The 27,281-nt window shown below is 42.0% G+C and overlaps 2 protein-coding genes and 1 long non-coding RNA gene across 10 annotated transcripts in view; 2 read left to right on the top strand and 1 right to left on the bottom strand.

The window, feature by feature from the left end:
- Nucleotides 1–27,281, bottom strand: part of BUB1 (BUB1 mitotic checkpoint serine/threonine kinase) — a 310,629-nt gene that overhangs the window by 82,770 nt on the left and 200,578 nt on the right. For 3 of the 5 annotated variants that reach the window (XM_088148539.1, XM_088148512.1, XM_088148531.1), the window contains exons 4-5: nucleotides 11,228–11,360; nucleotides 10,932–11,030 (exon numbers count right to left, since the gene is read on the bottom strand). The gene's annotated coding sequence lies outside the window, so the exon portion shown is untranslated. The remainder of the gene's footprint in view (nucleotides 1–10,931; nucleotides 11,031–11,227; nucleotides 11,361–27,281) is intronic. The other 2 variants (XM_088148518.1, XM_088148524.1) reach the window with 1 other exon arrangement.
- Nucleotides 1,332–9,498, top strand: LOC148217169 (uncharacterized). Of its 2 annotated transcripts, none has more exons than XR_015797495.1 (3): nucleotides 1,332–2,393; nucleotides 8,014–8,071; nucleotides 9,370–9,498. It is a non-coding gene; the product is annotated as an uncharacterized LOC148217169 (long non-coding RNA). The 2 variants fall into 2 exon arrangements; XR_015797496.1 differs by lacking the exon at nucleotides 1,332–2,393 and adding an exon at nucleotides 7,134–7,252.
- Nucleotides 25,075–27,281, top strand: part of BCL2L11 (BCL2 like 11) — a 34,170-nt gene continuing 31,963 nt past the window's right edge. Inside the window, exons 1-2 of one of the 3 annotated variants that reach the window (XM_088148501.1) lie at nucleotides 25,075–25,381; nucleotides 26,776–27,204. In XM_088148501.1, coding sequence (XP_088004627.1) covers nucleotides 26,799–27,204 — 406 coding nt within the window. In that variant the 5' untranslated portion in view covers nucleotides 25,075–25,381; nucleotides 26,776–26,798. The remainder of the gene's footprint in view (nucleotides 25,382–26,775; nucleotides 27,205–27,281) is intronic. The other 2 variants (XM_015887434.3, XM_007424424.4) reach the window with 2 other exon arrangements.

Here is a 27,281-nt window from a genome sequence, read left to right as displayed (position 1 = left end):
GAGGTTAGCAGTGATGTGATTAAATCCATTATGGAAAAATGGAATGAGTGCCAGGATTTCTTTGAGAAGCACCACCCCAACATAACTGTAACAAACAGAGTGTTGAATCTGATGAACGATAACATGGTCTCTCATTTCCGGAGGGTTATGAAGCACAGGAAAAAACAACTGACTTTAGACAGATTTTTCCCCAGAACTGAGCCTGCAGCTAAGAGGCAAAGAAGAGAGGAAACCCCTGAAGGAGATCTCCCCGATGTCCTTTTGGAGGGGGACTCTCCCTCCAAACAATAACCGCCTCCCCACCTGCCTTCCTGTCCTCCACGCCAGAAGTCGCCTCGAGCAAGGTCAGCGTTCTCTCTCTTCATACTGTACTGTACTGTACTTTGTTTCATATTTTTGTGGTTTTTTAAAAAAATACATATGGTTCAGAACGGATTAACCGTATTTACGTTGAACCTTATGGGAAAATTTGATTCAGGTCATGACCAATTCGGGTCGCGACCAGAGTCGCGGAACGAATTAAGTTCATGACCCGAGGTACCACTGTATTTTGATGTCACTTGAGTGAATGGGGCCAATTTTTAAACTCTTTCTGTTGTTCTGTAGGGGGAATTAAGGAACAACATGGGTACCTAAATCCTCCACATTTTGCTTTTTAAACCCCCTCCCAGGCAAGTGGTTCAGTTTTGGGGGGGGGGGTGTCAGGTTTTTAAGGGTTATTATGAGTATTTGAAACTTCTACAATATTTAAGTGCCCATTTCAAAGTAACAAACATTTTTAAAAAATCAGCCCTGTGCATTGTGCGAGGGCTGTAAGGACCATAGCTGGCTGCTGGAAGGCCACAAATACAATAGCTCACTCTTGAACTATCTAATGAAGTGTATTGTGATCCATGAAAGTTTATGTGCAAATACATTTGTTAGATTTTAAACTCTTTGCCATTTCAGCTGCAACAGACTGTGCTTGCCCTTTATTTATTTATTTATTTATTTATTCATTCATTCATTCATTCATTCATTCATCAATTAACCAATCAAATTTATATGGCCGCCCATTTTGCAAAAAGTGACTCTGGGCAGTGTACAACAATTATGCTAAAGCATGATTTGTTTAACCATGTTTTGTTGTATAAATCACAAATTGCTTGATCCCACAATCTGCTAAATTATAAACCATGGTTTATAAACCACAGTGGCTGGATTTTCATAATATGCTATGAAAACTAAATAAACCACATCATAGTTTATTGTGATGTAAGTTCCTATCCACAGGCAGCTACTCTTCTGGAAACTGTTGCAAAGGGTCAGAATGGAGGGGGGCAAGCATTTGGAGAGGGAACCAAAGGGATCAAACACTCTCACATTCCCAGTGATATCAGAGGTATGCTGGCAGTAACAATCTGCCTCATAAGGGGTTCAAATTAAATTAATTTCCAAGTAGGGGAAAACTGCTTGGTCTCCTCAGGACCCATATGAGCTCAAGTGTACTTGTGATATCCTGTAAGGGATTTAGAGGAAAGTTTGTAACTTAGATCCGGATGGCCCCCACTCTGCTGTTGTTCAGAAGAGCCATGAAGACCTGGATCTTCACCTATTACTTCATTGCACTTGTCATCTTTTATCTTTATCTTTTGATTTTATTGTTATTTCTTTGTTTGATTGTTGTGAGCCACCCAGAGTCATTGATAGTCAGGCAGCATACAAGGAAGGAGGAGGAGGAGGAGGAGGAGGAGGAGGAGGAGGAGGAGGAGGAGGAGGAGGAGATCACACAGATTGACTACAAACAACGGCATGACAAAGTAGCAACAATGGTGCATTGGAATATCTGCAAAAAAATTCCATTTGCCTGCAAGCAAGAACTGGTGGGACCACAAAACAGACAAAGTAATAGAAAATGAAGAAGCTAAAGTGCTCTGGGACTTTAGAATTCAAACAGACAAGCACCTGCCACACAACACCCCAGACTTAACAGTTGTTGATAAGAAAAACAAGAAAGTCTGGATAGCGGACAGTGCAATACCTGGAGACAGCAGAATAGAAGAGAAAGAACTGGAGAAAATCACAAGATATAAAATCCTGAAAATAGAAATAGAATGACTGTGGCAAAAGAAAGCAAAGATAGTACCAATAATAACAGGCGCCTTGGGTGCAATCCCAAAACATCTGGAGCGCCACTTGAACACCATGGGCATTGACAAAATCATCATCAGTCAATTGCAAAAAGCAGCTTTACATGGAACAGCTTCCATCCTGCAATGGTACCTTTACCGGAGGAGGATAAAAACGCCAAATCCAGACTAAACATCTAGCTGACTGTGCAACCAACAGTAATAATGAGGAGGAGGAGGAGGAGGTAGTCATCTGGTCAACATATAGCCAATGCTAATAAACAGGTAACTTAGAAAAAAACGATTCTTCTGCAGGGCAAGGTCATGAGATGGTTCCTAGAACAAAGCCTTGTTTATTCTTATACCTTTATTTGAATTATGATTCTCTTGATAATTAATTTGAAAAAGGTTTAGCACCATCTTAGCAACATCTCAAAATGCTCTGCAAGGCAAGACCTGGCCAGCACTTGGATAGGATAGGCCTCAGGAAACCCTAGAACTGAAGTTGAAAAGAAATCCCCAAGAAGATGACAATGAGAAACTATTTCTATACTGATGCCAAGAAAACTACATGTTTCTGTCACTGGGAGTCAAAACTTTACTTTACACTGAATCTTAAAGGCATACTAAACATGACGCTTAGCATGTTTAAGTATTAACAACAGATGTAACAATTGCATTGAAGGAGGTTTTTTTAAATGCAAATAGCAGCAGCAGCAAGAGGCCCCACACTAATAGAGCAGGCCTAAAAAGAGAAGTGAACTCTTTCTTCCCCTGCTGTGCTCCTGAAAGGAGTAGTTTTGGCCTTGGTAGGAACTCCCCCATTGGCACAAACAGGTTAGATAGGCATGTCCAGGAAAGAAATCTTCTCTGTGCCATGCACTGGGGAGCTCTGAAGGCTTCGGTGCTTTCTTCCCAAGACGATCCGGCTGAGAACATAGTGTGCTTCTGAATTAGTAAAGCTAGTTGGGATAGGTGAGTCATAGTTTCATTTTTTGGAAGCCACCTACATTGAAAATACCCTCTGAGATGGGACCTGGGTCCAAAGGAAAAATGAAAGCTTGGATTAACGTAGCTAATGTGATCCAGATGGTCTCCCACACATAGGCAAAAAAGCTAAGTTAGCGAGTATTCCTTACCAGTTGTTTTTACTTCTGTTGGCAATGGGCAGAGTTACATCCACAATCAAAGAGCACACAATTTCACATCACTATTACTTGTGCCACGTTTGGCTTTTCTGATTGTGCTTTTTTGGTTTTAATGGTTGAATTGAGCTAAATGACTGTTTCAGTATAAGACCCCCAGACTAAACACTATGTTAAAATGAAGCAGATTTCTTGCCAAATGTTTGCATTGCCTCGCATCAAGTTTGACTCTCACCCCCCCAGAAATAATCTCACATGGCATTAATCAGATTTGCCAAGTAATTGAAGCAATAATTCCTCTCTCAGCACAGATTTAACTGGATTTTAAAGTTCCTGCAATGCAGAAAGTGCTGCATTGTTAAGCCAGGCCACTTTGTAAGGAAAAGAAAAAGTACACTAAAGGTCTTGAATTAAAAATATAAAAATGAACAGGCACATTTCATTAGTTAACATTTTCCTCTGAATTATCTTTTTTTTAAAGATCTTTTTATCCACCTTTATTATTTTTATAAATAACTCAAGGCAGTGAACATACCTAATATTCCTTCCTCCTATTCTTCCCACAACAACAACCCTGTGAGGTGGGTTGGGCTGAGAGAGAACGACTGGCCCAAAGTCACCCAGCCAGCCTGGTTTCTAGCCTGGTGCCTTAACCACTAGACCAGACTGGCTTTTCTGAGCTGAAACAGAGGATTGTGCTAAGAGGATGAATTGTTTCTTTTCTGGATCATGATGTGTGTTGCACAGGACAAATTCTGGGTATTGGGATTGTTGTGGAGAACAAGAGGTGATGTTACATGTGATTTCAGTGGCATACTTAGTTCCCCCCCCTTCTTATATATAACCACTTTGGCAGGTGTGTATGTTTAGGGGAAGGGAATCATAAGCATCTAGATTACCATAAGGAAGGCTATTATGAATTTAGGACTATTTCCCAGCCCCAAAGGAAGATTAGACAGACAAAAACCCCTCATCATCCATTATCATCTCAGTGAATCTACGACAAGCTTCCCACTATGAAAAAATTATTTGGAGAAAACATCCTCAATGCAACTAACAGTCCCAGGAAGGAAACTCTAGAATAGTTCTGCTGTAATCCTGCTCCTGAACAGGCATTGAGGGTTTACATAAAAGGAAAAAAAAAAAGAGCTGGATATGTTAAAGGCAATACTATATTTGAGTTTAATTTTCATGCAAAGCCAGGCTTGCCTTAGCAATAGTTTGTTCAATAAGACCCACTGACAGGCTACATACATCGCACTGTCATAAACCATGCTTCACGCGCTGTAATATGCCACAAACCTATTTTGGCCTACAGTTTTCTTTGAAAAAGAAATCTTAATCTTTCTCAGTTTTAAAAGAACATAACCATTGACATAATATTGGTCAGGATAAAGAGTCACTGTGGGGGGATCTGTGGGGGATTAAAATGGCAAGGTGGCAGACAGAGCATTGCGATATGAACCCCACCCTTTTGAATGTGCACTTTCGCTGTGCCATCATGTCAGTTTTGACAGATACACCCCTACAACCTGCTCTGAAAATTACAAATTTTCACTGCTATCAATGGGATCTAAGCTCCCTTAGTCAGAGTTTCATAACCTTTGGGTGCTTTTGGATTTCTGCATCCTGAGTAGCAGATAACTGATAGTGAATCATATATTTCTCTAGATCTATGTGGCATAAAATGTTAAGATTTAGACTTGCCAGCATTCATCCATGACTTCATAACCTGAAGTGTGAGCTTTTGTTAAACTTAAGTGGAACAACCACAGATCAACTGTGGTTCAGTTCCAAGAATATTACTCCAGTGCAATTTTGTTTCAACTTTCATATTCACACTGACTACAATATCTAATTGTGTGTTTGCATCCTGAATCAGCATTGCTTCTTTACTGTTTTTCATTTATGCAAAGTTAAGTTTATACACTGTGAAGAATCTACTGCTTTCAGAGCTTGCTCACAGCATGAGATATTAACCAAATACATAAATCATTGGAGAAGAGTGCCCATTATAACTCATTTTCATTACTTTTTTTTTTCAGAACAGCAAATTCAAAGGCTTGGAACTTGGAATTAATAGCTAGTAAAACTTCATTTCAAAAGCCAAGCTAGGAGGTCAGGTCTTACATGGCACTACCTTGGCCTACCCTGTTAACATTCCTAACACTGAGGTGGATCTATAATTTAGTGCTTTTTATAGGGCAAATGTTACCCATCCAGACCGCTTTTTAGAAACAAAGCATTAACAAAAATGTTCAACATCTGTGTTTTTATAGGAATGCTTACTTATATTAAAGTCAGCAGTGGACACCAAAAAAGGGACAATAAGTCAGGACTTTCATCAAGTTTCATGTACCAGTCCAACATTTGCATAGTAGTCCTGCAATGAAGTGTTGAAAAGCAAGTTGCTGGCCAGTGATTCTACACTTAATGGTCATTTTTTAATGGTTAGTTTTATCACCATGGTCGTTTATTTGGATTTCAGCAAAAAAAGGATAAAAACTGTGTATCTGTGCAGTTTATGACAAGAAAAATAGCTTGACTAATCAAAGATTCCATAGTATTTGGTGAAACACAGTTTGTGTCACTAACTAAAGTTGGATCTTATTATGGGTCAAACTATTCATTTGTATTTTGCCCCAAAATAATATTTTCTCTATTCTGATATAGCAAAAGAAAAAAAAACCCGATAGTAAACAGGTATCTTATCATTGTTCCTTACAGGTCCCAAAGCATCTATTGTGTACTATTACCATCAATGCCTTTTTAAAATTCTGAGAGGTCAGCTAGGTCACATGCTCATTTGAGCCCATTTCAAGGTTACCAGATCTGGGCTGCAAAAACCTGGATGACAACTAGATGGGAGCAGAGAGATACAAAACTCTTCTCACAGCATCTTTTAGCAATGTAACTTTTTCCCCCAATTACTTTTCTCTACAGTATTGAAATCAATAGCCTAGCAAATTAGGGGGAGGGAAAGAGAGAACAAGAAGCTGAAATCATTATTGGTATTTTTAAGTAATTAGTTTTCCTGCTTTAAATGACATGTTTTGAGCAAACTGATAATTCCAGATACTAAACCATGCTTTGGATGTGGGCCTATTATTTGTGGAGCCCAGAACCTTGCCCCATCCCACTTACCATCTCTTATATTTGCATCTTCTATCTGTCTTTGAGACAAGCCTGCAATAGTATTCTTTTCAGCCAACAGTTATTTAATTCTGTGTTTTATGGTCTCTCTAGCTGACTATTTTAATTTGTACTCACTGGTAAGGAGTTTTATGGTCTCTAGCTGACTAATCTGTTCATTTGTACTCACTGGTAAGGAGAAGCAATTCCTAAATCAGGGATGCACACTTCTGTCTTCACAAGAACCAAAGCAGGTACAGTGGTACCTCTAGTTACGAACTTAAATCTGTTCCGTGACTCTGGTTGCAACTCGAGTTGGTCTCAAGTCGAGGTAAAGTTTCCCATACGGTTCAATGTAAATACGGTTAATCCGTTCCGCCCTCCGAATTTGGTCGCACCCCGAGGTAAATTTCCCCCATAAGGTTCAATGTAAATATGGCTAAACAGTTCTGAAACATATGCATTTTATTTTTAAACCTCAAAAACATGAAAAAAGTACAGTACAGCACAGTATGAAGAGGGAGAATGGGGTGGGGAGGCAGTTATTGTTTGGAGGGAGAGTCCCCCTCCAAAGGGACATCGGGGAGATCTCCTTCAGGGGTTTCCTCTCTTCTTTGCCTCTTAGCTGCAGGCTCAGTTCTGGGGAAAAACCTGTCTAAAGTCAGTTGCCAGCCTGCTCTGCATTTTCTTTGGAGCCATGCTGACAAGCACACCAAAAACCTTCCAAACGCCACAAAACACACCACAAGCCTCACCGAACGTCTCCTTGCTACGGTGATCTCACCCACAGGAAGCCGCGACCGCGTGGCAGCAGGGAAAATGGCTGCGGATCCAGTTTGTAACTCGAGGCGGAGTTCGCAAGTCAAGGTAAATTTTTGGGGCCGGAGCTGGTCGTATCTCGAAAAATTCATAAGGAGGGGCGTTCGTAACTAGAGGTACCACTGTATTATGTAGCATGTTAACAGCTTTAGACACTTCTTTTGTCCATCGATCTTCCAAATCACCAAAAATGCACTCTTGAGGGTTTCTGGGGCCACCAAAAGAAAGGCCAACAGGCTGCAGGTAGCCAATTCTCCATACATTTTGCACTCTCTCCTAAATTACAGACATAAAATAGTTTTCTGTAAATAAGACAGAAGTCAGTGCAGCTTATTTTTAGTCTTATGTTAATCAGCTTCACTCCTATTGTTGCATCGCCAATGACAATGCTAATTGCTATCTGTAGGATCAGTCTCTAGAAAAAAAAAGCTGACCAGTTTATTTACTAGAACACTGATGTTATCCCAAAGGGGCCCAAAATAAAGCTGCAAACGGAGCAGAGTTTGTGTCTTGATATTTTTGGGGCCCTATGCAATATAGATAGATAGATAGACAGACAGACAGACAGACAGACAGATAGGGGTAGGCCCCCTATATATATATATATATATATATATATATATTTATTTATTTATTTATTTATTTATTTATTTTTGGGTAGGGCCCATACACACACACACACACACACTTTTCTTGGGAGCAGAAAAGACAAAGCAGCATGCAACGTAGCTGTGTGTGAATTTTCTCAGTGTACCTAGAATCCATTGTAGTCATGTGAGCTTTGTTCACTGGCCTATTTCTCTTTTCAGTTGCCAATATTAGCACCAGAAGTGACTTTTGACTTCATGGGAACCAGGAGGGGAACTGGTGAGTCATTGCTCTTTTAAGCCATATAAGCACTCTCTCTCATGGCAGGGCTTGAAAAGAAAACACACACATACACACACAAAGGATCTATAGGGCCTTGTCCCAGCCAGATGCTAAACTTCTTGCAGGGGAAACTGACCATGCTTTATTCTCACAGATACCACCCAGCATATGCCCTGGACTTCAGAATCCAAGCCCTGAAAGAAAAATCAATATATATCTTTTTCTAAATCAGCAAAAATAAAATGCAGTAATTAAATTAATTCAATATAAGAAGATACAACTTATTCAACTATTCTTATTATAGTATTATGGCTGTGCACAGCATACAAAATAGGCAGTTTGGATTGCAACATGTGCAGACACAAAACATGGGTTCCAATAGAAGAGAATATCTGTAGCTCAGGAGTGAACTGTGGAGTCCTTGGTGCTCTCTGAGCTTGGTTGTTTGATTTCAGATGTTTCATTATGGAACTAGACAACATCATCAGTGCTTGGGTGGGTGGGTTTGCTCCCCGTTTATGTATAGTAGCTTGCCCTGTCAGGGTTGGTGGGGGTGTGGTTTTCTCCTTCGTAGTTCCTTGATTAGGATATTGTTTTCTGCTTGATTGTTTGTCTGGTGTTAATCCCTGCTTATCTCACAAGCACTGATGATGTTATCTAGTTGGATAATGAAACATCTGCAATCAAACAGCCAAGCTCAGAGAGCACCAAGGACTCCATAAGCATGGGTTTTTTAGTCCCTAAAGCATCTGTGATTTTTGCAAAGCTCGCATCCCTTTCTGGTATACACAGAGCTGAAAGCTGCTTCTGAAGAAGCCATGCAAACCTGGAAAAGGCAGAACTGCTTCTCATGCAGTGCAAAGTACCTCTTTTGAATATTTTGCCCAGGCCTAATTAATATTTGGTTAATAGCATTGTTAGATTACCCCTATAGGTATTCTAATTACACTTCCATTGGATAGGAGACAGCCCTGGAGTTTTAAACTTTATCTCTGCAGTCTGGTTTGTTTACAAAGAACAGTGCTGGACTTTTGCGTGAGCTTTCTTCAGCAGTTTGGGGAAGTGAGAAAAATCCTCCCCAAAGGTGACATTAATGGCTGGTTAAGGAGGCATTATAATATTCTAACGTAAATGGTTGGTTGATATCTGATTGATAAGCTAAAAATGAAACAAAAGTGCTCACCTAATTAAAAGCAGTGGTTTAGCTGTTTATAAATTAATTAATTAAATAAATAAATAAATAAATGCACAGTAGCTTTTCCCAAGTATTTCTAATATTTTCCCCACTTTTCTAGGGGACAAATGATCTTACAAAGGTGGCAGAAGATAATTCTACTCTCCCAACCAAAACAACAGCAGCACATTGACTAGGGAATTCTGGGAGCTGAAGTCCACACATCTTAAAGTTGCCAAGTTTGAAAAACACTGTGTTAGAAGCATATGGTTACCTAGGAAACCTCCATGCAATGATTTTGGAGCCAGCTGAAAGATGACTCTGGATCTGCCCGATTGCATGACACTGGATTATTTAGAGAAATTAATCAACTTTTTTTCTACCTTTGTACTAGTTTGAAAATACAGCAAAGTTGGGAAGTTGTTTGTAATTCAGTGACTGAAATGAGTTTGTTGGCAGCTTATGTTCTTGGAGGCAGGAACTCTTACCCCACCAGACTTCCTTGCCTGAAGTAAACTGTTACTCTTACCTTCCATCAGCCCAATTCCAGAGGCTCAGCCACCAATTGATAGTGACAAAAGACTGGAAAGGGGTTCCCACCTGAATGTTCTTGTTTAGGCATTTAAGTTTGAATTGTTTTCCACTCACACTCCCCTAGTATCTGCCTATGAATACTAGTTAGTCACTATGTGTGGTGGAATCTACATAGAAGAAAGATGTATATAAAACACTGGTCAAAATAACTTTTTGTGCTGGCACTGATTTCTGCATTTCCACTTCTACATAAGAATTACAGTCTTGTGGACAATTACTTCAGATTAAGTCTCATTAAATACAGTGGGATTTACTTTTGAGGAAACATGCATATTATTGCAAGATACTTTGGAGAAAATAATAGGGTGAGATCTTATTTTCTTTGCTTGGTGCTAAAGTGTTGAAATGTTCATGTAGAATAGAAAGTTCCCTAGAAAACAGAATAAGAGTGGTAGCAGTAGACAAAAGGAAGCCTAAAAGCAAGCAATTCCTTGTGTATTTCTTTGTTAGCGTTATTTTGCAAGGAACAAATGCTGACTAATAAGTTGTTGTAACTCCCAGTTGCTGAGTGTTTGGAGATTCCAGAGGAAGAAGGCTTGAAGGAGATTTCAGCTTTCTCATCATGTTCATTTCTCTCTAGGACTTAATCATTTGGGCGCAGGAGAGTTTTTTGTTGTTCTCTTTCATTCTCATTCTTGCAGTTCTGCAAATATATGCATGATTTATTCCCCCATCTTAATGACATAAAATGAATAGGACCTACTCTTCAGTAAATATTGTTCAAGCTGAAAAATGGTTCCATTATAAGGATACTCTAAAACTAAGAATTGGATTACATAACAGACCATTGTTGCAGTTAACTACTAATATAATGAAGAAATCACTGAATCTGTGAAAAAGAAAACTTTTATAACTTTGAATGTCCTTGTAAGGAACCAGTCTAAGCCGCAGAAAGGCTAATTGCTCTCCCAAGAGATGCATGGTACAATTAAGATTCTATCCCTATTCTGGAAAACAAATTTGAGTTCCCTTTTTTCAGCATAGGGCCAATTTATCAGATGCTTCACCATACCAAACAAGGAACTTTTCAAACTGAGCTACTCACCCCAAGCTACTGGGGAATGAAAGAGAGAAACTGACTGATTTTACCTGTTACATCGCCTTTAAAGAACTTCCCAAGGCAACTGTGGACAAAAGTTCCTTCCAATGAGGAAATGGACTGCTCACATGATGTATTGAGCTTCACCACTGCAAACAGAAAGATAATGTTTAACAAAGGGAATTATACTACCATTAAGCTGGAAATAAATGGGTTCAGTTGACAGTGAGCTGCTTTTGAACCTATAGAACCCAGTTACTCTTCCTGCTACATTCTTGATTCTCTGAGTTATTTCCACCAACATTCAACATGCAACCTATCATCAAACCCACTGTTGGTTTCTCACCAATATGCATTCCTGGCAATGGGATGGAGATGAACAGTAGTGACTGCAGCCTTTTGGTCAGCATTTGGTACCTCAGAATCTCTGTTTCTCAAAATGTCCAACAGCAATACCACATCAGTGATGAACTGAGACACTGCAAAACATTTAAATGACAGTTCCAAGCTATTTGGCATTTATTGGAACTCTAAGAAAGAGGCCCATTTAGTAAACCTTCCTGGAGGCCCAGCATCTGACTAATAATGCCAATGTTGCATGCATTGATACTGTTGCTTAAGTATTATATTTATTTCAATTTATATGGTTGCCTATCTTGCAATAGCGACTCCCGGCAACTAACACAGCTTAAAAGACTCCAAGTCCAACAACAATGTAAAAGGGAAAAATATAACAGAAAACAAAATGGCAACCAAGGATAACATCAGTCAACCATAAATTAACAAAACCCCACAGGCTTAACTAACTCCTGACCCTCCCATGCCTAGGAACATGCCCAGGTTTTCTCGAAGACCAGCAGGTCGGGACCAATCTGATCGCAGGTGGTATGGTGTTCCAAAGGGCAAGCGCTGCAACCAAAAAGGCCTGCTTCCTGAGTCCTGCTAGACTACAATTTCTAACTGATGGAATCTGGAACATGCCCATCCTGTTGGACCTTATGGGATGGAAAGAAGCTGTCACAGTAGGTTGAGTAAAGGAGAAAAAGAGTCAATATAGATGCAGCCATGTGCTCAGAAGCTTCTAGTAAGCCTGGACCAGTATTAATTTATGGTATCGATCAATTTATGCTTGAAGACCCTGAGTCCTAATTTACAAAGGATGGTCATCAATTTGAATTTCCCCCTATTTGAAAGAATGTCCAGTCCTAATTTAAAAATAAGGATGAGTGCAGGGATCAAAGTTACACCTGGACAACAGGATAGAATCATAGAGTTGGAAAGGACTTTAAAAAACATCTACTCCAACTCTCTGCTCCTGTCAGGCCTAGCCCAAGGAACTCCAAGAGACCATGTAAATTCAGTCCAGCAATGTTTATTAGCTACAACCTCTAGCAAGAATCTTCCCAGACTGAAACCCCAGTTCCCAAGTAATGCCAGCCACAACATTGTGAATTCCTCAGGGAGGTGCCAGTCTCATCCTCTTATCTCTCCCTCTCGCCTCAGGAGATGAAAGAAAATGTTTTTCTCCCTGAGTCTGGCCTCCATAATTCCATCCCATCACAACTCCACATCTCTGAGACAACCATCCAATCTGTTTGAATACCTCCAGCAAGAGAACTCACCACTCCATGTGGCGACATGTTCCAGTGGCTGACATCTAAATATATCAGGCAGTTTCTCCTAACAGACTTCCAGGGAACTAATGGCGAACTGAAGATGGCTTCACCTTCAGCAGAGCCGACAACCACGGCAGGGCGAGGAGCCAACAAACGGATCAGCACCTCAAAATTCCTCCCCTGGGATCGCCCATAGGGCTCCTTACAGAGGCTCCCCGTGACAAGACCATAAAACAGCCGTCTCGGGCAGGTTTTAGAGCTCTGGGAGCTGGGAGAGTCAGCTTGCCCAAGCTGCAGTTCAGAGCCTTCAAAGAGACACCGGGTTTGCCCGCTTCCTTTCTTAATCACTTCTGTAAATGGCTTGTAAATTGCTTTTTGGATACTAAGAACCTTCAGAAAGATAAGTTTTATTTCACTGGGTGATTTTCCTTCAGTCCTCAATGAAAGAAGTTTCATGTGAGTTTAAGAACTTATAGAATTTTTTTTATTTGGAAATAAGCAGCAAACGGGTGATTAGAATGTTGATTTTGGAAAGTTATAAACAGACTAAGGGGCTAGATTGACTAGAAATAAGATTTTGAAATTAACTATAAGAATCCTTCCTGTGGTTTGTTTAAAATCCTATTAAAAATATATGAAGATCTTGAAGTTAAATGTAAGAAATCTTTCCATGGGAAAATGGTGTGGATTAGAGAAACTTAGTAAAAAGAGACCTTGAAGTCTGGTTTCTAGTGGCAACCAGAAAGAACTAAAGATTACAATTAAAAGAGAAGACCCACTAATACAGAATGGAGAAAAGTATTTTAACTCTGGAAGATTTCAAGGATATTTGGCAACAATGTACTCAACGCTTTCTCTTAGGTTTGTATGATACTATGAAAATGGGTTTTAAAGAGGAGATAGAAGAGGATACCACTGAGAATCAGGCTGTTTTGGATATGGAATACAAGAATGATATTGACAAAGATGCTACACAGGACTTACAAATGAAACTGGCAGATGTTTTAATAGCTATAAGGGACATACAAATAATAAATCAGAAGAGTGACTTGGATATAAGGATTTCAATGCAGAAGAGTGACTTGGACAAATGTCTTATTTTGGACTTACAAAAGAGATGTGTTATACTTGTGAAGGAGTTTCTGAGAAAAGATAATGAGAGAATGAAAAGAAATCAGCTTTTGGGACATTACTTAAAAGGAAAAAAAATCAATCTTTTAAAACCAAAAAGAAGGATTATAAAGTCGGTTTGTTCGATCAAGGTTAAAATACATTTTTTTCTTCTAGTAATTTTTAATGTTTTTTTCTTGACTAGGACTGAATGATGAGACTTAAAGATTTGCTATTAGATAAGATATGGGAAGATTTTTTTGTTGTATGATTAGAGAAAGTGATGGGATACAATGTTAAAATTGAAAGAGTTAAATTTGTGAAGTGATTTCTGAGAGACGACGAAGAGAAAATGATAAGAAATTAATTTGTGGAATATTATTTGAAGGATTTAAAGATTAAGATTTTCTGGTAGCACTTAATGGATTTTTTAAATTAAGTTTGAACAACAAGGTTTTATAGGTTTGCTTATAGATATAAGATAAAATATGGGAAGAAGAGATTTTTGTTGTATTTTTAGAGAAAATGATAAGTTGCTGTGTCTTTACACAAGGAAAAGAAATGAAATTGATTTATTTATTTAATGTTATATTGTTATTTCTGGTAACTCTTAATGGACATTTGCTGATTAAGATTGAATAATGAGGTTTTATTATTTACTAATAGATAAAAGATGAGATGGGATGAAGAAATCTTTGGTTGAAATGTTAGAGAAGGTGATAAATTACTGAAATTGTTTGTACTTGTCTTGATGAAGGGGGAAGTCATTTCTTTATATATTATTTTATCATTTTTCCTCCCTCCTTTTTTTCTTCTTTTCCCTTTTTCTTCTTTTTTCTTTTTATATTTTTCTTAGTTTGTATTAGTTTTTTATCTCTGTGTTTTAAAACTTTAATAAAAATTATTATTACAAAAAAGGAAGTTTCTCCTGACATCTAGCTTCAATCTACTTTCTTGTAATTTTATTCCAATAGTTCTGATCCTGCCCTCTAGGATAATAGAGAATAAGCCTACTCCTACTTCTATGATGCATCATTTCCCATATTTGATGATTGCTTTCATATCTACTCTTAGTTGTCTCTTCTGTAGACTAAAAATATCCAGCTCCCTTAACCATTCTTCATAGGGCCTAGTTTCCAGATACCTCACTCTTTTAGTAGTTCTCCACTGAACTTGCTCATATTTGCCACCATCCCTTTTTGAACTGTGGTGTCCAGAACTGTACTCCAAATTGGGCCTGACCAGAGCAGAGTTGAACAATTACTTTGTGCGATCTGGACTCTATGTTCCTGTTAATTCACCTCAGTATAGCATTTGCCTTTTTAGCAGCTTTTTTATGCTGCTGACTCATGTTAACTTAAGGTTGACAAGGACCAGATCCTTTTCACATGTACTACAGCTAAGTTAGGCCTTTCTCATCCTATATTTGTGCCTTTCATTTTTCCTACCCATATGCAAAACTTTACATTTGTCCCTGTTAAATTCTATCCCATTCACTTCGGTTCACTACTGAAACCTGTTTATATATTTTTAATTTTTCTCTCTCTCTTCTAAAGTATTAGCAACCCACCCAGTTTTGTATCATCTGTAAGACTGATAAGTGTCCCTCAATTCAAGTCTTTAATAAAAATGTTGAACAGCACAGGGCCCAGGTTAGAGCTCTGTGGCACTCCATTCGATACTCCCTTCCAAGCTGAAGTAGAGCCACTAATGAAACTGTTTGGGTGAGTCACTCAGCCAACTGTGAGTCACTCTACGGAGTATCATCTAGCCGAGATTTTATTAAGGAGACTATAAAGAGAGGCTCTGGCAAAGGATTTGCTGAGGTCCAGGTACATTATATGTATGACATTCCCCTGATCTACTAGCTAGTACTGTATCACAGAAGAAGATAAGGTTTGTCTGATACAATTTATTTATAACTAACTTGGCTGGCTCCTGCCCATTTAAGTGTTCACACGTAATGATGTGTGGGAATGACCTTGGGAGACAGGAGGAAGAGCCAGACTGGACAACCAGCATGTAAAAGATACCTCAGTCCACAGAAGAAGGGGTGTGAGAAGTGTTTCAGAAGGGATCTTCTCTAGTTTTCAGGAGAATAAAAGGAGAGGGGAGAAATCTTACAAGATTCTATTAATGTAATCTTACAATAAAGATAGAGCTAATACTCCGGGTTATGCTTCTTGCCTGGACTATCTTGAAGGGCTAACATCACAAAAACGCTCTCCAAGAAACTTTCCCAGTATTGACATCAAGCTTGTCAAACCCTATAATTTCCAGGCTCCTCCTTCTCCCCCTTCTTGATTATGAGGACAGCATTTGTTCTCCTAGTATCCTGGCCAATCTTCTCCTCTATCAGATATAGTGTACAGTATTTTTGTTTAAGTACAATTTGACCTCTTGACAAGAAGATGGAGAGAAGATCAAACAGAAGTATAACAGATTTCAGTTAGACAAGGTAATCAGTGTGAAACAAGTCCAGAAGAGAGGAATTTATTTTAGATGGAAATAACAGAAATGCATTTAATTAGATAAGCCAGTGATAGGAGCTGTCAGGATGGATTTTGAGAGAATGTTCTCTCACAAGACCTCATCATTAAGTAGATGTGGGGTAGAATCCTATGTCCAGATGCTGTGGAATCTATCAGCTCCATGCAGAATGATCAATAGAAATTTATACTCTTCAATATCTGCAGGATTACAGATTTCCCCAGATTGAGACAGTTTGAGATGGCCAGCTCAGGCACCCAATACTGAGACAAAGGAATGGTGATGAGATGCTGAAGGACTCCATGCATGAGGCTTATCCTACAATTTCTAAATTAGTAGCAGATATGCTGTACTATCACCATTATTAAGTAAAATTCAACTGTTGAGTATTCAGCTAGACCTCATAGCACAATGTCCTGGGCCAACTCTGTACTAGAAGTTATGTATATCAAATAAGGACAACAAAAGCTTTTTGAAGCCAAACTGTACATTCAGAATGATCATGATATGATGGTTGAGAATGTACACAAGAAAGCATATCTAAATGTTCCCTATTTAATAACAAATATGCAAACACCTCAGTGCCTGTTGTCAATCAGTAGATAAGTGAAAAAAAGTTCTCCATAACTTTAGACAGTTCCACATTACACCAGTTATACATTCCCAATAACTCCAAACTGTTTTAAAGCCAGCTGTGCAATGTCTTGACTCCATCTGGCCTCAAAATGCAACAAATGTGCTCAGATTACCATGACAAATCAGCACTTCCCCCAGCCAACCAGTTTTGTTTTTTTGTTTTTGTTTTTTAGTGCCTTTGAGTCAATGTTGACTCCTGGCGACTCCCTGGACAAGTCCCTGCAGTGTTCTTGGCAAGATTTTGGAAGTGGTTTGTCATTGCCTACTTCCTAGGGCTGAAAGAGAATGACTGGCCCAAGGTCATCCAGCTGGCTTCATGCCTAAGACAGAACCAGAACTCACAGTCTCCTGGTTTCTAGTCTGGTGCCTTAAGTGGCTCTCAGCCAACCAAGTATGTATGAAGGTATTCAGAGAATCCCACCCTCTGAACACCCTCTTAGAGGTCCTGCTACTGTGTAACAATTATCCCAGTGCCCACACTCTACAATAAAACGTTAGCACCCCAAATGTACATCTTCAGAATAGGTTTATACTTGTGTGGCATGAAAGCTACCTGGGCATATTGTTGATCCTTTTTCCATATATATATATATATATGTGTGTGTGTGTGTGTGTGTATACATACATACACATACATATATACACACACACACACTTAGAATTATGCAAGCATAGTATCAGTCTTGCTTCCAAACGCTAGGATGCAAGGCAGTAGGCTTAAGGGATAGAAGCAGATCAGCGTGAACTAAGGCCACCAAGCCATCAGCAATCTGCTGTGGAATCATGCTTCAAGAGGCAGTGGTAGTGGGGAGAAGAGAGGAAAATGCATCAAATTTGAATGCTCATTAACATGGTAGGCAAGTACTTGCTCAGAAGTGCTGCTCTCACAGCTTTTGCCTTGTTTCCCTCAGCCAACAATTTGGTCCTTCTACTATCTGCTCACTATCTTTGTCACTGCCATCCTCTTTCCCTCTCTGGAGTATGGGCAGGCTCAGATGGAGGGTATTTGTGGCTTTCTTGCTCCCAGAAGCTGGGAGGTTTGGTAAGGCAAGAGCTATGCCAATAGAAGACCAGAGTGTTCTAACATTGGAAAAAAAAAAAGGCCCAACTTTATTCCAGTTACTGTAAATTGGTGAAGAGCGATAAAATAATTCATGTTGTTGAAATATGCTGATATAATGTGAAGGATCAGATCCAGAGCGGAGCAAAGACACTGGGTCTCCTAGTCCTGTTCCCATTAAGATCTAGTGATCTGAAGTATGCCTTCATATTTGCACTGAGTATTAGTATTCTTTACTCCAAGCTAAATTCATCTGAACCTTTTAACATGGCTTCATAGAACTTGATTTCCAAACCTACATTTTGTCCTTCTCTGAAGGTACTGTTATAAAATATGACACTTGGAACTGCTAGTAGTCTTAGTAGCACATAATCAAGTTATACAGTTACTTTTTCTGATCTAATTGCTAGGGGTGCTTCCAGACAAGGCTTTTGTTTTGCAATTACTCTACTACATTCATAGAATTTTACAGAGGAACCAGATGCCATTGTCTTCTATTTGTAGCCCTCCCTATATTATCTGACCACTTTTTAAATTTATTTTTTCTTAAAGAAAAATCCTTTGTGGGAAGTGATGAAATAGCTCCATCAGAACCTTTTGCTATAATATGGGATCACTGTAGACTTCTGTTAATGCAGTCTGAAATATCCTTGCATTTTCAGCAGACATTTCACATTGCTGGCTTTTTGTCTTACATTTTCCTCTGATAAACAAGTTTGGAAAGTTTCTGATTTACCTGACAAGCACACATAACCTATTTGATGACAGCAGAACAGAAATACATGTGCACACCAAGCTACAAAACCAGTTTTTAACTTCCTTTAAAAAAATTGTATCTACCTACCTACAAATTCATTTTTAGCATTTTAGGTTTGTGCATTTCAGTTTACTCAAATACCCTGCAGAACTCAAATTCACAAACTTAAAGAATTGGAGAAATAAGAGAATAGAAGAAGGACCCAAAGGCAGCACCTATTTGTACTTATTAGCTCACAGTGGTCATCCCCAAATCATCCTCATGGCTTGTTAGAGAATGGTAAAAATAGTACTACATCCTCTCTCTTTCTGTGTGTGCCTGGGAGTGTGTCCCCGCACGTGTTTTACAGGCCAGTCCTTCTGTTAGGGCAGTGTTTCTCAACCTGGGCAGCTTGACGATGTGTGGACTTCAACTCCTAGAATTCCCCAGCCAGCAAGGTTGTGAAGGCTGGCTGGGGAATTCTGGGAGTTGAAGTCCACACATCGTCAAGCTGCCCAGGTTGAGAAACACTGCGTTAAGGCGTAGAAAGCACCGCCTCAGGCAAGAGATTTTCTTGTCCCGACGTGGCAGCAAACTGCTAATTACTTAACTCGTAACACTTGCATTGTCCTGCGAGGGAAGGAGAGGCGCTCGTGAGATTCCTCCCTCAGGTGAGAGGAGCACCTGGACTGGGGTGACTGCCGCGTCTTAGGCAGCAAGTCCTGGGCCGGACTTTGCGTCTCTCCAAACCAAAGGCCCGACCACGCTAGGGAGAAACTGCGCCCTCTGAAAGAAAGACGAAGAACCGGTGGGGACGAGGCGAGGTAAGGCATAAGCCTCCGTGGAGCTTTCGTGCTAACCTCTCCCGAAGCCAACAAACCCTTGTTATCACGCCACAAACTCGGCTCGTCCGCCCTCGCCTCTTCTCTCTAGGGACGAGGCTGCTCCGCCCGAGCGATTGGCTACCGAAGCCGGGAGCCAGGCAGGCGGCAAGCAGAGAGTCTCGACCGCACCTATTTTTTGCGCGCGCGCGGCGCGGGCTGGGAACTGAGCCGGGCAAGTACTGTAGTTGGGAGTCCCGGCGGCTTCGAAGCCAGGCTCTTTCCCCCACTCCCTCCCAAAGCTGGATTCTCCACACTGGGATTGGCATGGGGATGGTCTCTGTCTCTCGCTCCCTCCCTCCCTCCCTCTCGCTGACTACTGAGGCTCGCGGTGGCGACCTTCCTGCTCGCCCTGCTAGGCGCGGTCGGCCTGAAGCGAAGGAGCGTCAGGGGCCTTTAAAAGCATGACTTATTGTAGCGGATGGGGAAGGCTTTCAGGAGTGTGTGGATGAACTGTAGCCCTCCAGATATTGCTAAAATACAGTATTTGCCGTTCCATCAGCAAGATCGATGCTGAGAGATGCTGGCAGTTGTCCTTCGCCGGATTGTCCATCTCTAAGGGAAGAAGATAATTGGTAGGTGGACTGTTTCTGTTGGTAAAGGGAAGAGGAAAAACGGTGAAGACATTTACGTTCATTTCTTTCTTTAAACTTTAAAGGCATGTGCTGTACTCCCTGTACTCCTTGAGATCTTCAAAGCAGTGCTATATAGGGGGGGAAAAGTGGGGTGGAGAGAAAAGACCTTTCTTCAAAACTGTGTGTGTGTGTGTGTAAGAGAGAGAGAGAGAGAGTTGTTTACCCCATATTTTCTGTGCTGCTTGTGTAGCACTCTGGAAGTGTTGGGGTGGAAAGGGGAAGCCTTTCCACCCCAATTACATGAACATGTACTTTTATTGGCAACAATACAGAAATTATTTGCCATTGCCTTGTAGGAGTTTTGAGTTCTTAGCCCAACCTATACCCTTGGTACAGTATTTCCTGATAGTCTCCCATCCAAATATTAACCAAGTTTGACCTTACTTAGCTTTTTTGACGTGAACCAAGTAAGTTTGGCTAGGTGCTGCCACCTGCTGTGACACCAGATATAATAATGGCCACTAATTTAAATTATTTTAAGAAGGGATTAAACAAATTCATGAAAGAGAAGGATTCTATCTGTATGTTCCAGCTGCTGAAAAGCAGCAGTTGAGGAGGACTATCATTCTCAAGCCCTGTTTGTGAACCACCTAGATGTATCTGGTTGACCCTGTGTGAGATAGAATACTGGAGGAGACTGTTTATCTTACACATCTTCCAAAGACTTTGTAGCAGTACAATACCATATTTGAGACCAACCCTCAAGTTTTATAGTTGAGTGGGGTTAACCTGAATTTCTTGTATTCAAAAAAAGCACCCTTGTACTGCATCACCCTGTCTGGGTTACCTATCATACAAAGCAACATAAGGGTTTAGTGCAATGTGTGAACCAAGTCTACAGAACTCATTTTAATTGTATTGAGGCAAGACATCTTTTGGTAAGATTGGCACGGGATTTTTTGTGAATACAGAGAGAACATAAATTGTGGGATTCATTCTAGAGGAATTTGGTGGCATAGTGTTGTAAAACGATGCTTGTACTCTTAGGTGTGGTGAGAATGAAATGCAAGACTGATGAAGAGGGTTTTTTATGTGGTAGGAGCAAAAGGGGGTTAGAAGAAGGAAAGATGGCATGGCATGTCACAAGTTTGTGGGGAGCTTAAACTGGATGGGATAGAAGGAAAAAGGAACGCTTTCGGAAATATGGCTGAATCTGGACATGACAGTGTTAGCTGTAGAGGACTGAAAAATATAAATATATATATACACACACACACACACACACACACTGTATGGGTTTGTGTAATACACTGTTCTAAAATGTGGTTGGCTAGCTTGTGGCTGAGTGGGTTGCATGAATTTAGCCAGAGTGGCTACTTTGTTATTCACTGTTGTACAAACCCAGACAATTGTGTTAGATCAGTAAAACACTGTTCAGTTAACTATATGTTAGCTTGTTATGTGAACCCAGCTACCATGTAGGTCTGGTCAATGTGCTAATTTCTGAGACCCTGTTTGCAGATATGAGATGGCTGTTGATGCTAGATGCTGGTGGATAATCAATGCCTATGTGGTCCAGACAAGATTATTCATTTTAATTTTACAATTCATATAATTTCTGACGTACATAATGTTAAAAATATCAAAGCAGGGAATAATTAAAAAATAAAGTGATAATTGTTGGATCTCAGTTATTTTTTATAATATTAATTGTAGTATCCTTTAGGAGTGACTGCTAAGTGGGAATTGGTGGCACTGTAATAAAGCGATTACAGTCTTTTCTGTCGGACAGCTTCCAGAATGATAGCAGAACACTGTTGCTCAGCTTGTGGCATTTAAGCTACAGAGTATTGCAGGGTTCTGTCTGGTGGGGAAGGTCATTCAAAGATTTAGGCCAGAATGCCATCAATATTCTGATGATTATCATTTCTGTCTTTACATTCCCTCTGAATCAGAGAAGGCAGAGCAGGGATCCGGAAAGCATGCTGAGGTACTAATGATGAGACAGATCATTCCCAGGCTCACAGGTGGGAACACACCCTGCTCTGTATGATCTGCAGTGGCCCAGAAAGAGCAAGAAAGAGCTGATTGCCATCCAGCAGCCCTGTTTAGGGTGACCTGGCCTGTGTTGGATAGGGAGGGCCCCTCAGAACATCTCTTGGGCTGCTGTGAGGATTATTCAGGCTATCTAGCAGATAAAGTCAGATTCACTCCAACTTGGACTATGTCTGGGCAGGGCAGGCTGAGGCGCATGGGGCAGGGTCTGGGGGTATGATCTGGGATGAGTTTGAGCTGCTGACTCCTGAGGAAGTAGACAGGGTTCTCTGGGCCACATGTTTACTGGATCCAGTCTTGGGTCATAAAGGTGGCCAGGGAGATGACCTGCAGTTGGGTCCATGCTGTGGTGTTGCCCTCTTTGATGGAGGGGGTGGTACCTCATGCCTTGAAAGAGGCAGTGGTATGCCCCCTCAAGAGGTCATCCTTGGACCCAGTGGTTCCAACAATTGTCAACCAGTCTCCAGGTGGCCTGTCTGCAGCTGATGAGAACCCTGGAGGAAATGGATTATCTAAACTCATTTCAGTCGGGTTTCAGGTCAGGATTTATGACTGAGACAGCCTTGGTTGCACTTGTTGATAACCTATGGCAGAAATGGGATGGAGGTGGTACATCCATCCTTATGCTCCTTGACCTCTCAGCAGCTTTCAGTACCATTGACCATGATATCTTTCTGAGCCAGCTCTGTGGTTTGGGGATTGGTGGCACTATTTTATGGTGGTTCTCTTCCTTTCTCTGGAGCCAGTTCCAGTCGGTGTTGGTTTTGGGGATGAGATCACTCCCTAGGCCCCTTCTGTGTGGGATGTCACAATGTTCTACTCTTTCTCTCTCCTCCTTTTACATGAAACCATTGTGTGAGGTCATCTGGTGGTTTGAGGTTTGGAATCATCAGTACACTGATGATACCCAATTATAACTTTCAACCCCAGGCTGGCCAAGTGAGGCTGTTAAGGTTCTGTCCCAGTACCTGGAGGCTGTGCAGGTTTGGATGGGGAGGAACCGTCTCTGACTGAAGTCTAGCAAGACTGAGTGACTGTGGGTATTTGGGACACCCAGATCTGAGGTTATTCCATCTCTGACCTTGGATGGGATTGCACTTCCCCATTCAAGGACAATGTACAATCAGATGGTTGTGCTGGACTCACAGCTCCTGTTCAATGAGCAGGTGGCAGCTGTGGCCAGGAAGGCCTTTGAACAACTTCATCTGGTGCACCAGTTGCACCATTTCCTAGATCAGGGGGCCCTTCAGATAATCACTCATGCCCTAGTCATCTCATGGCTTGACTACTGCTATGCATTCTATATGGGGCTACCCTTGAAGAACACGCAGAGGCTCCATCGGGTTCAGAACGCAATGGTGCAGGCAGTGATGAGCAAGCCTTGGTATGCCTGTCATACCTTTGCTTTGTGAGCTGCATTGGTTGCCAGTTTGTTTCCGGGTATGATTCAAGGTGCTGCTCATTACCTGTGAAGTCCTACATGGCACAGAGCCTGGTTACTTGAGGGACCACCTGTCTCCCATAGTAATTGCCAACCAATTCGATCTTGTAGGGTTGGCATGCTTCAGTTTCCTTCGATTAAACAGTGTCATCTATCGGGACCCTGGAAGCATGCCTTCTCTGTAGCAATGGCTGCCCTCTGGAATGAGGTTCCTCCTGAGATCCAGATGGTCCCCACTCTGCTGTTTTTTAGAAGGGCTATGAAGATCTGGTTTTTCACCCAGGCCTTTGGCAAGGGAGAATGAGACCCCTTGCTTCGTTTCTGTCCAATCTATAATTCTTGCTTTCTTTTATCCTTTTCCCCCTCTTCTCTTTAATTGATTTTATTGTAATTTCCTTCTTTTGGTTGTTGTGAGCCACCCAGAGTCATTGGGAGTCAGGCAGCATACAAGTTTGATAAATACATACATACACAGTCCAACTTTGTCATTGTATACGCAGGGGATTTAGCTGGTGTGCTAGTTGCAGCATTTATTTCCTAGTGATCCATGTCTTAGAAGTTTATTTTGAGTTTATGATAATGCATTCCGGGATTGAAGGTGGTTTGGAGGCTTCAACTAGTGCAGAATGCCTGGTTATGGTTTGACACTGAATGGTCAAAATCACATTCTCAGTCATCTGCACCTGATGCCTATTTGTTTTGGACCCTACCTCAAGATACTGATGCTAATTTGCAATGCCTTATGCATCTTTGGACTTAGGTATTTGTTGGAATGCTTTTCCTGATATATCCCAGGACAAGGGTCATGGCGCTGAGAAGTGTGGAGTGGACAAAGGTCATTGTGCTGTGTGTAGCTGATGCCAAGAGGATGAAGGGCCCAGTTGGTGGTGGTGGTGGTGCCGGTGCTGCCATTGCTGCTGAACATCTTCTCTGCTGAACATCCCTTGCTTGGGCCCTCAAGCGTGACCAGTAGTTCAGTTTCACAGTCTGCGCCTCATTATCCAGATTATTATATTTCTGGCCTTTGATGCCTTTGCTCCTGACCATTTTGCATTGTGCTTTTATTGTCATATGTAAACTCTTTTCCAATCTTTGAGTGATAGTCATCTAAATACAAATCATGATCACCGGTCATGTCTACTTTTCCACAAAGCAAGAATTCTCTCCCTGGACGGAATGAATCATCTTGGGGTGTGAAGCTGCTAAGCCCTAAAGAGGAGGTGGAGTCTAGTGTTTTTTTTATGAAGCTTGGACTGAGGGGGGGAGTAGAAAATGTTGCGGGTTGCGGCTGCATCTCTGCTTTTGCATATGCCGAAGCGAAACGTTTTTCTCTACGGAAACGGGTCAGCTGTTGCCAGACTCTCGGATTCTTCTCCGTTGTTTGCTGATTTAAAAGAGAACTGGAAGGGGGGCGTCCGTGGAGAACGCAAAGCAGAGCTTAGCGTGGCTGCTGCAAGTCAGCAGCCTTTCTTGATCATGATTGCCGTCGTCACCGCGGCGGCTTCAGGAAGCTCCTGAGGACATAAGGAGGGAAGGAGCAGGGCGGGCCGCGGCGCGGCGCAGGGTTGTGGCAGGCCGCGCGTGTGTGTATGTGTGCCTCCCCCCCCAGCATATAAATGTAAACAGTGCCCTCGCGTGTGGGCGGAGCTGGGCCGCCTCTGGTGCGCCCGGATTGGCCTTGCTGCCTTATTTTTTATTGGCGACCGGGAGGGCTCTCTCTCCCCTTCGCCCGGAGAGGCAGTCAGAGCGCGGGGCTGCTGCCGTCGCTGTGCTTGCTGGCTGGCTGTTCGTCCGCACGGCCAGAGGCCAGCTCGCTCTCCGAAACGCGCGCGGAGCGTGTCGTTCCCTGGTGCCCGGGAAGGGTCCGGATTGCCTCTGTGATGATTCAGAAACCCTGAGCGTAAGTAGGGCCGGGAGAGGGGGGCGGGGGGCGGGATTGGGGGCCGGGGTATCTCGGTGTGCGTCCGTGTCTCCACCCTCTCTTCTCGTTATCCCCTCCCCCTTTGCGTGTCTCTCTCTGGCTCTGTTATTCTCCTGCCTTGACTCGCGCTCCCTTTGTTGGGCTTTCGGTGGGAAGAGACCTGTCTTTCGCGGCCCCGACCGCAGCTCTCCCCCGGTGCCGCTCGACAGTGAGGGAGGGGCTTTCCAGCGGCGAAGGGAGTGACTTGGCCTTGCAATTGGATTTCTTTTCAAGTCCCGGCGCGGGGCTGTTTCCCCCTCTCTGCCTGGCTCCCCGCACCGTCACCTTTTTTGTTCCCTGCTTGGGATGGTTTCCCTAACTTGGTGGTGGATGCTCGGCATGCGTTGGCCCTTTCTCCAACCTGTTGTTGCTTGCGTGCGCGCCTGGTCCAGTCGCGGGACACAGGCGTTTGGTCGAAAGTAAATAAAGGTGAGTTAGAGTGCGGTGGGGGGTGGGTGGGAGGCTACTATTTCTTCTTGCCTTGCGGCTGGAATGACCTGTCGCGCTCCGTTTCTCGCTCACGCTTTTTGCTCTTGATTTCGCCGCCCGCTAAACAACATCTCATAAAAAAAGAGTGCGGTTTTTCGAAAGGTGCCGAAGCGAAACGTTTTCCCTGCATGTAGTAGAGAGAAGGATTTGGTCGTGGCCGTAGAAGGATGAGGGGAGGTGGAGTGAACGGAGGAGCACTTTCCAGTGTACAAACTATTGTGACGCACTTTTACAACTGATTGCTCTTGCCAAACCTTCCAGACTTGCTGTGATCAGCACATTCGATAGAACAATGGAGCGAGAGCCTGGCCGACTTCCCCGTCCTGCACAATCACCACATCGACTCCTCACTTAACATTTCAACACTGTATCTGATCCTCCTGTCTAGAATTGGAGGGCCAGAGGGTGGGGATCCCGAGTTAATATGTCAGCCCCCCCTTCCTTTTTAAAAGAAAGCCAGTTGGTTCCTCTGCCCTCCTCTCTCAAAAGATCAGACCTGGAATACTGCTTAGCTGGCCCCCAGGTTTTGTCTTAGAAACTTAGTTGCTGTTTTCTTTTCAACAAGCTCCCCCCGCCCCCACAAGAGATGTTGGATTGGATACAGCAGAACACCTTTGCCAGTTATTGGTTTTTATTTTACTTAAAAGTTTGACACACAGGGAATTAAGACTAATTTAATTAAGATTTGAAATCCTGGGGGAATGTAAAATGCCATGGGATTTGTATTGCTAATATTCTGGTTCTCATTTCTATCTACTGCAAGTCATCACTGTTATCAAGTTTGAATGAACTTTATGTGTAATTTGAGATGTTTCTCTCTTTTTTTTCCCCCTTATTTCTTCCAGGGTTGGGGGAAAAGAAAGACCAAATGGCAAAACAATCTTCTGATTTAAATTCTGAGTGTGATAGAGAAGGTGGACAATTGCAGCCTGCCGAAAGGCCAGCTCAGCCTCATCACCTTCGGCCTGGGGCCCCTACCTCCTTACAAACTGAATACCAAGGTAATCATTTGGGTGAGCGGGACAGTTCATCACCCGGTAGCCCTCAGGGACCACTGGCACCACCCTCCAGTCCCAGTCCATTTGCTACCAGATCCCCGTTGTTCATGTTTGTAAGAAGATCCCCACTGCTGTCCAGATCCTCCAGTGGGTATTTCTCTTTTGACATCGACAGGAGTCCTGCACCTATGAATTGTGACAAAGCTACACAGACTCCAAGTCCCCCGTGTCAAGCCATCAATCATTATCTAAGCGCAATGGGTAAGCAAGAGCATGGTAAGAAACTTTTACACTCATATTTGAAATACAGTCAGCACCTCCTACTCCCTTTTGAAGCCTGTGTTTGTGGTTTG

The sequence above is a fragment of the Python bivittatus genome, unplaced genomic scaffold, assembly GCF_059951505.1.
Source record: "Python bivittatus isolate LINGU-HERP-01145 unplaced genomic scaffold, Pbiv_v1 ctg000020_np1212, whole genome shotgun sequence".
NCBI lineage: Eukaryota > Metazoa > Chordata > Lepidosauria > Squamata > Pythonidae > Python > Python bivittatus.
This window is presented reverse-complemented; position numbering and strand designations above follow the sequence as displayed.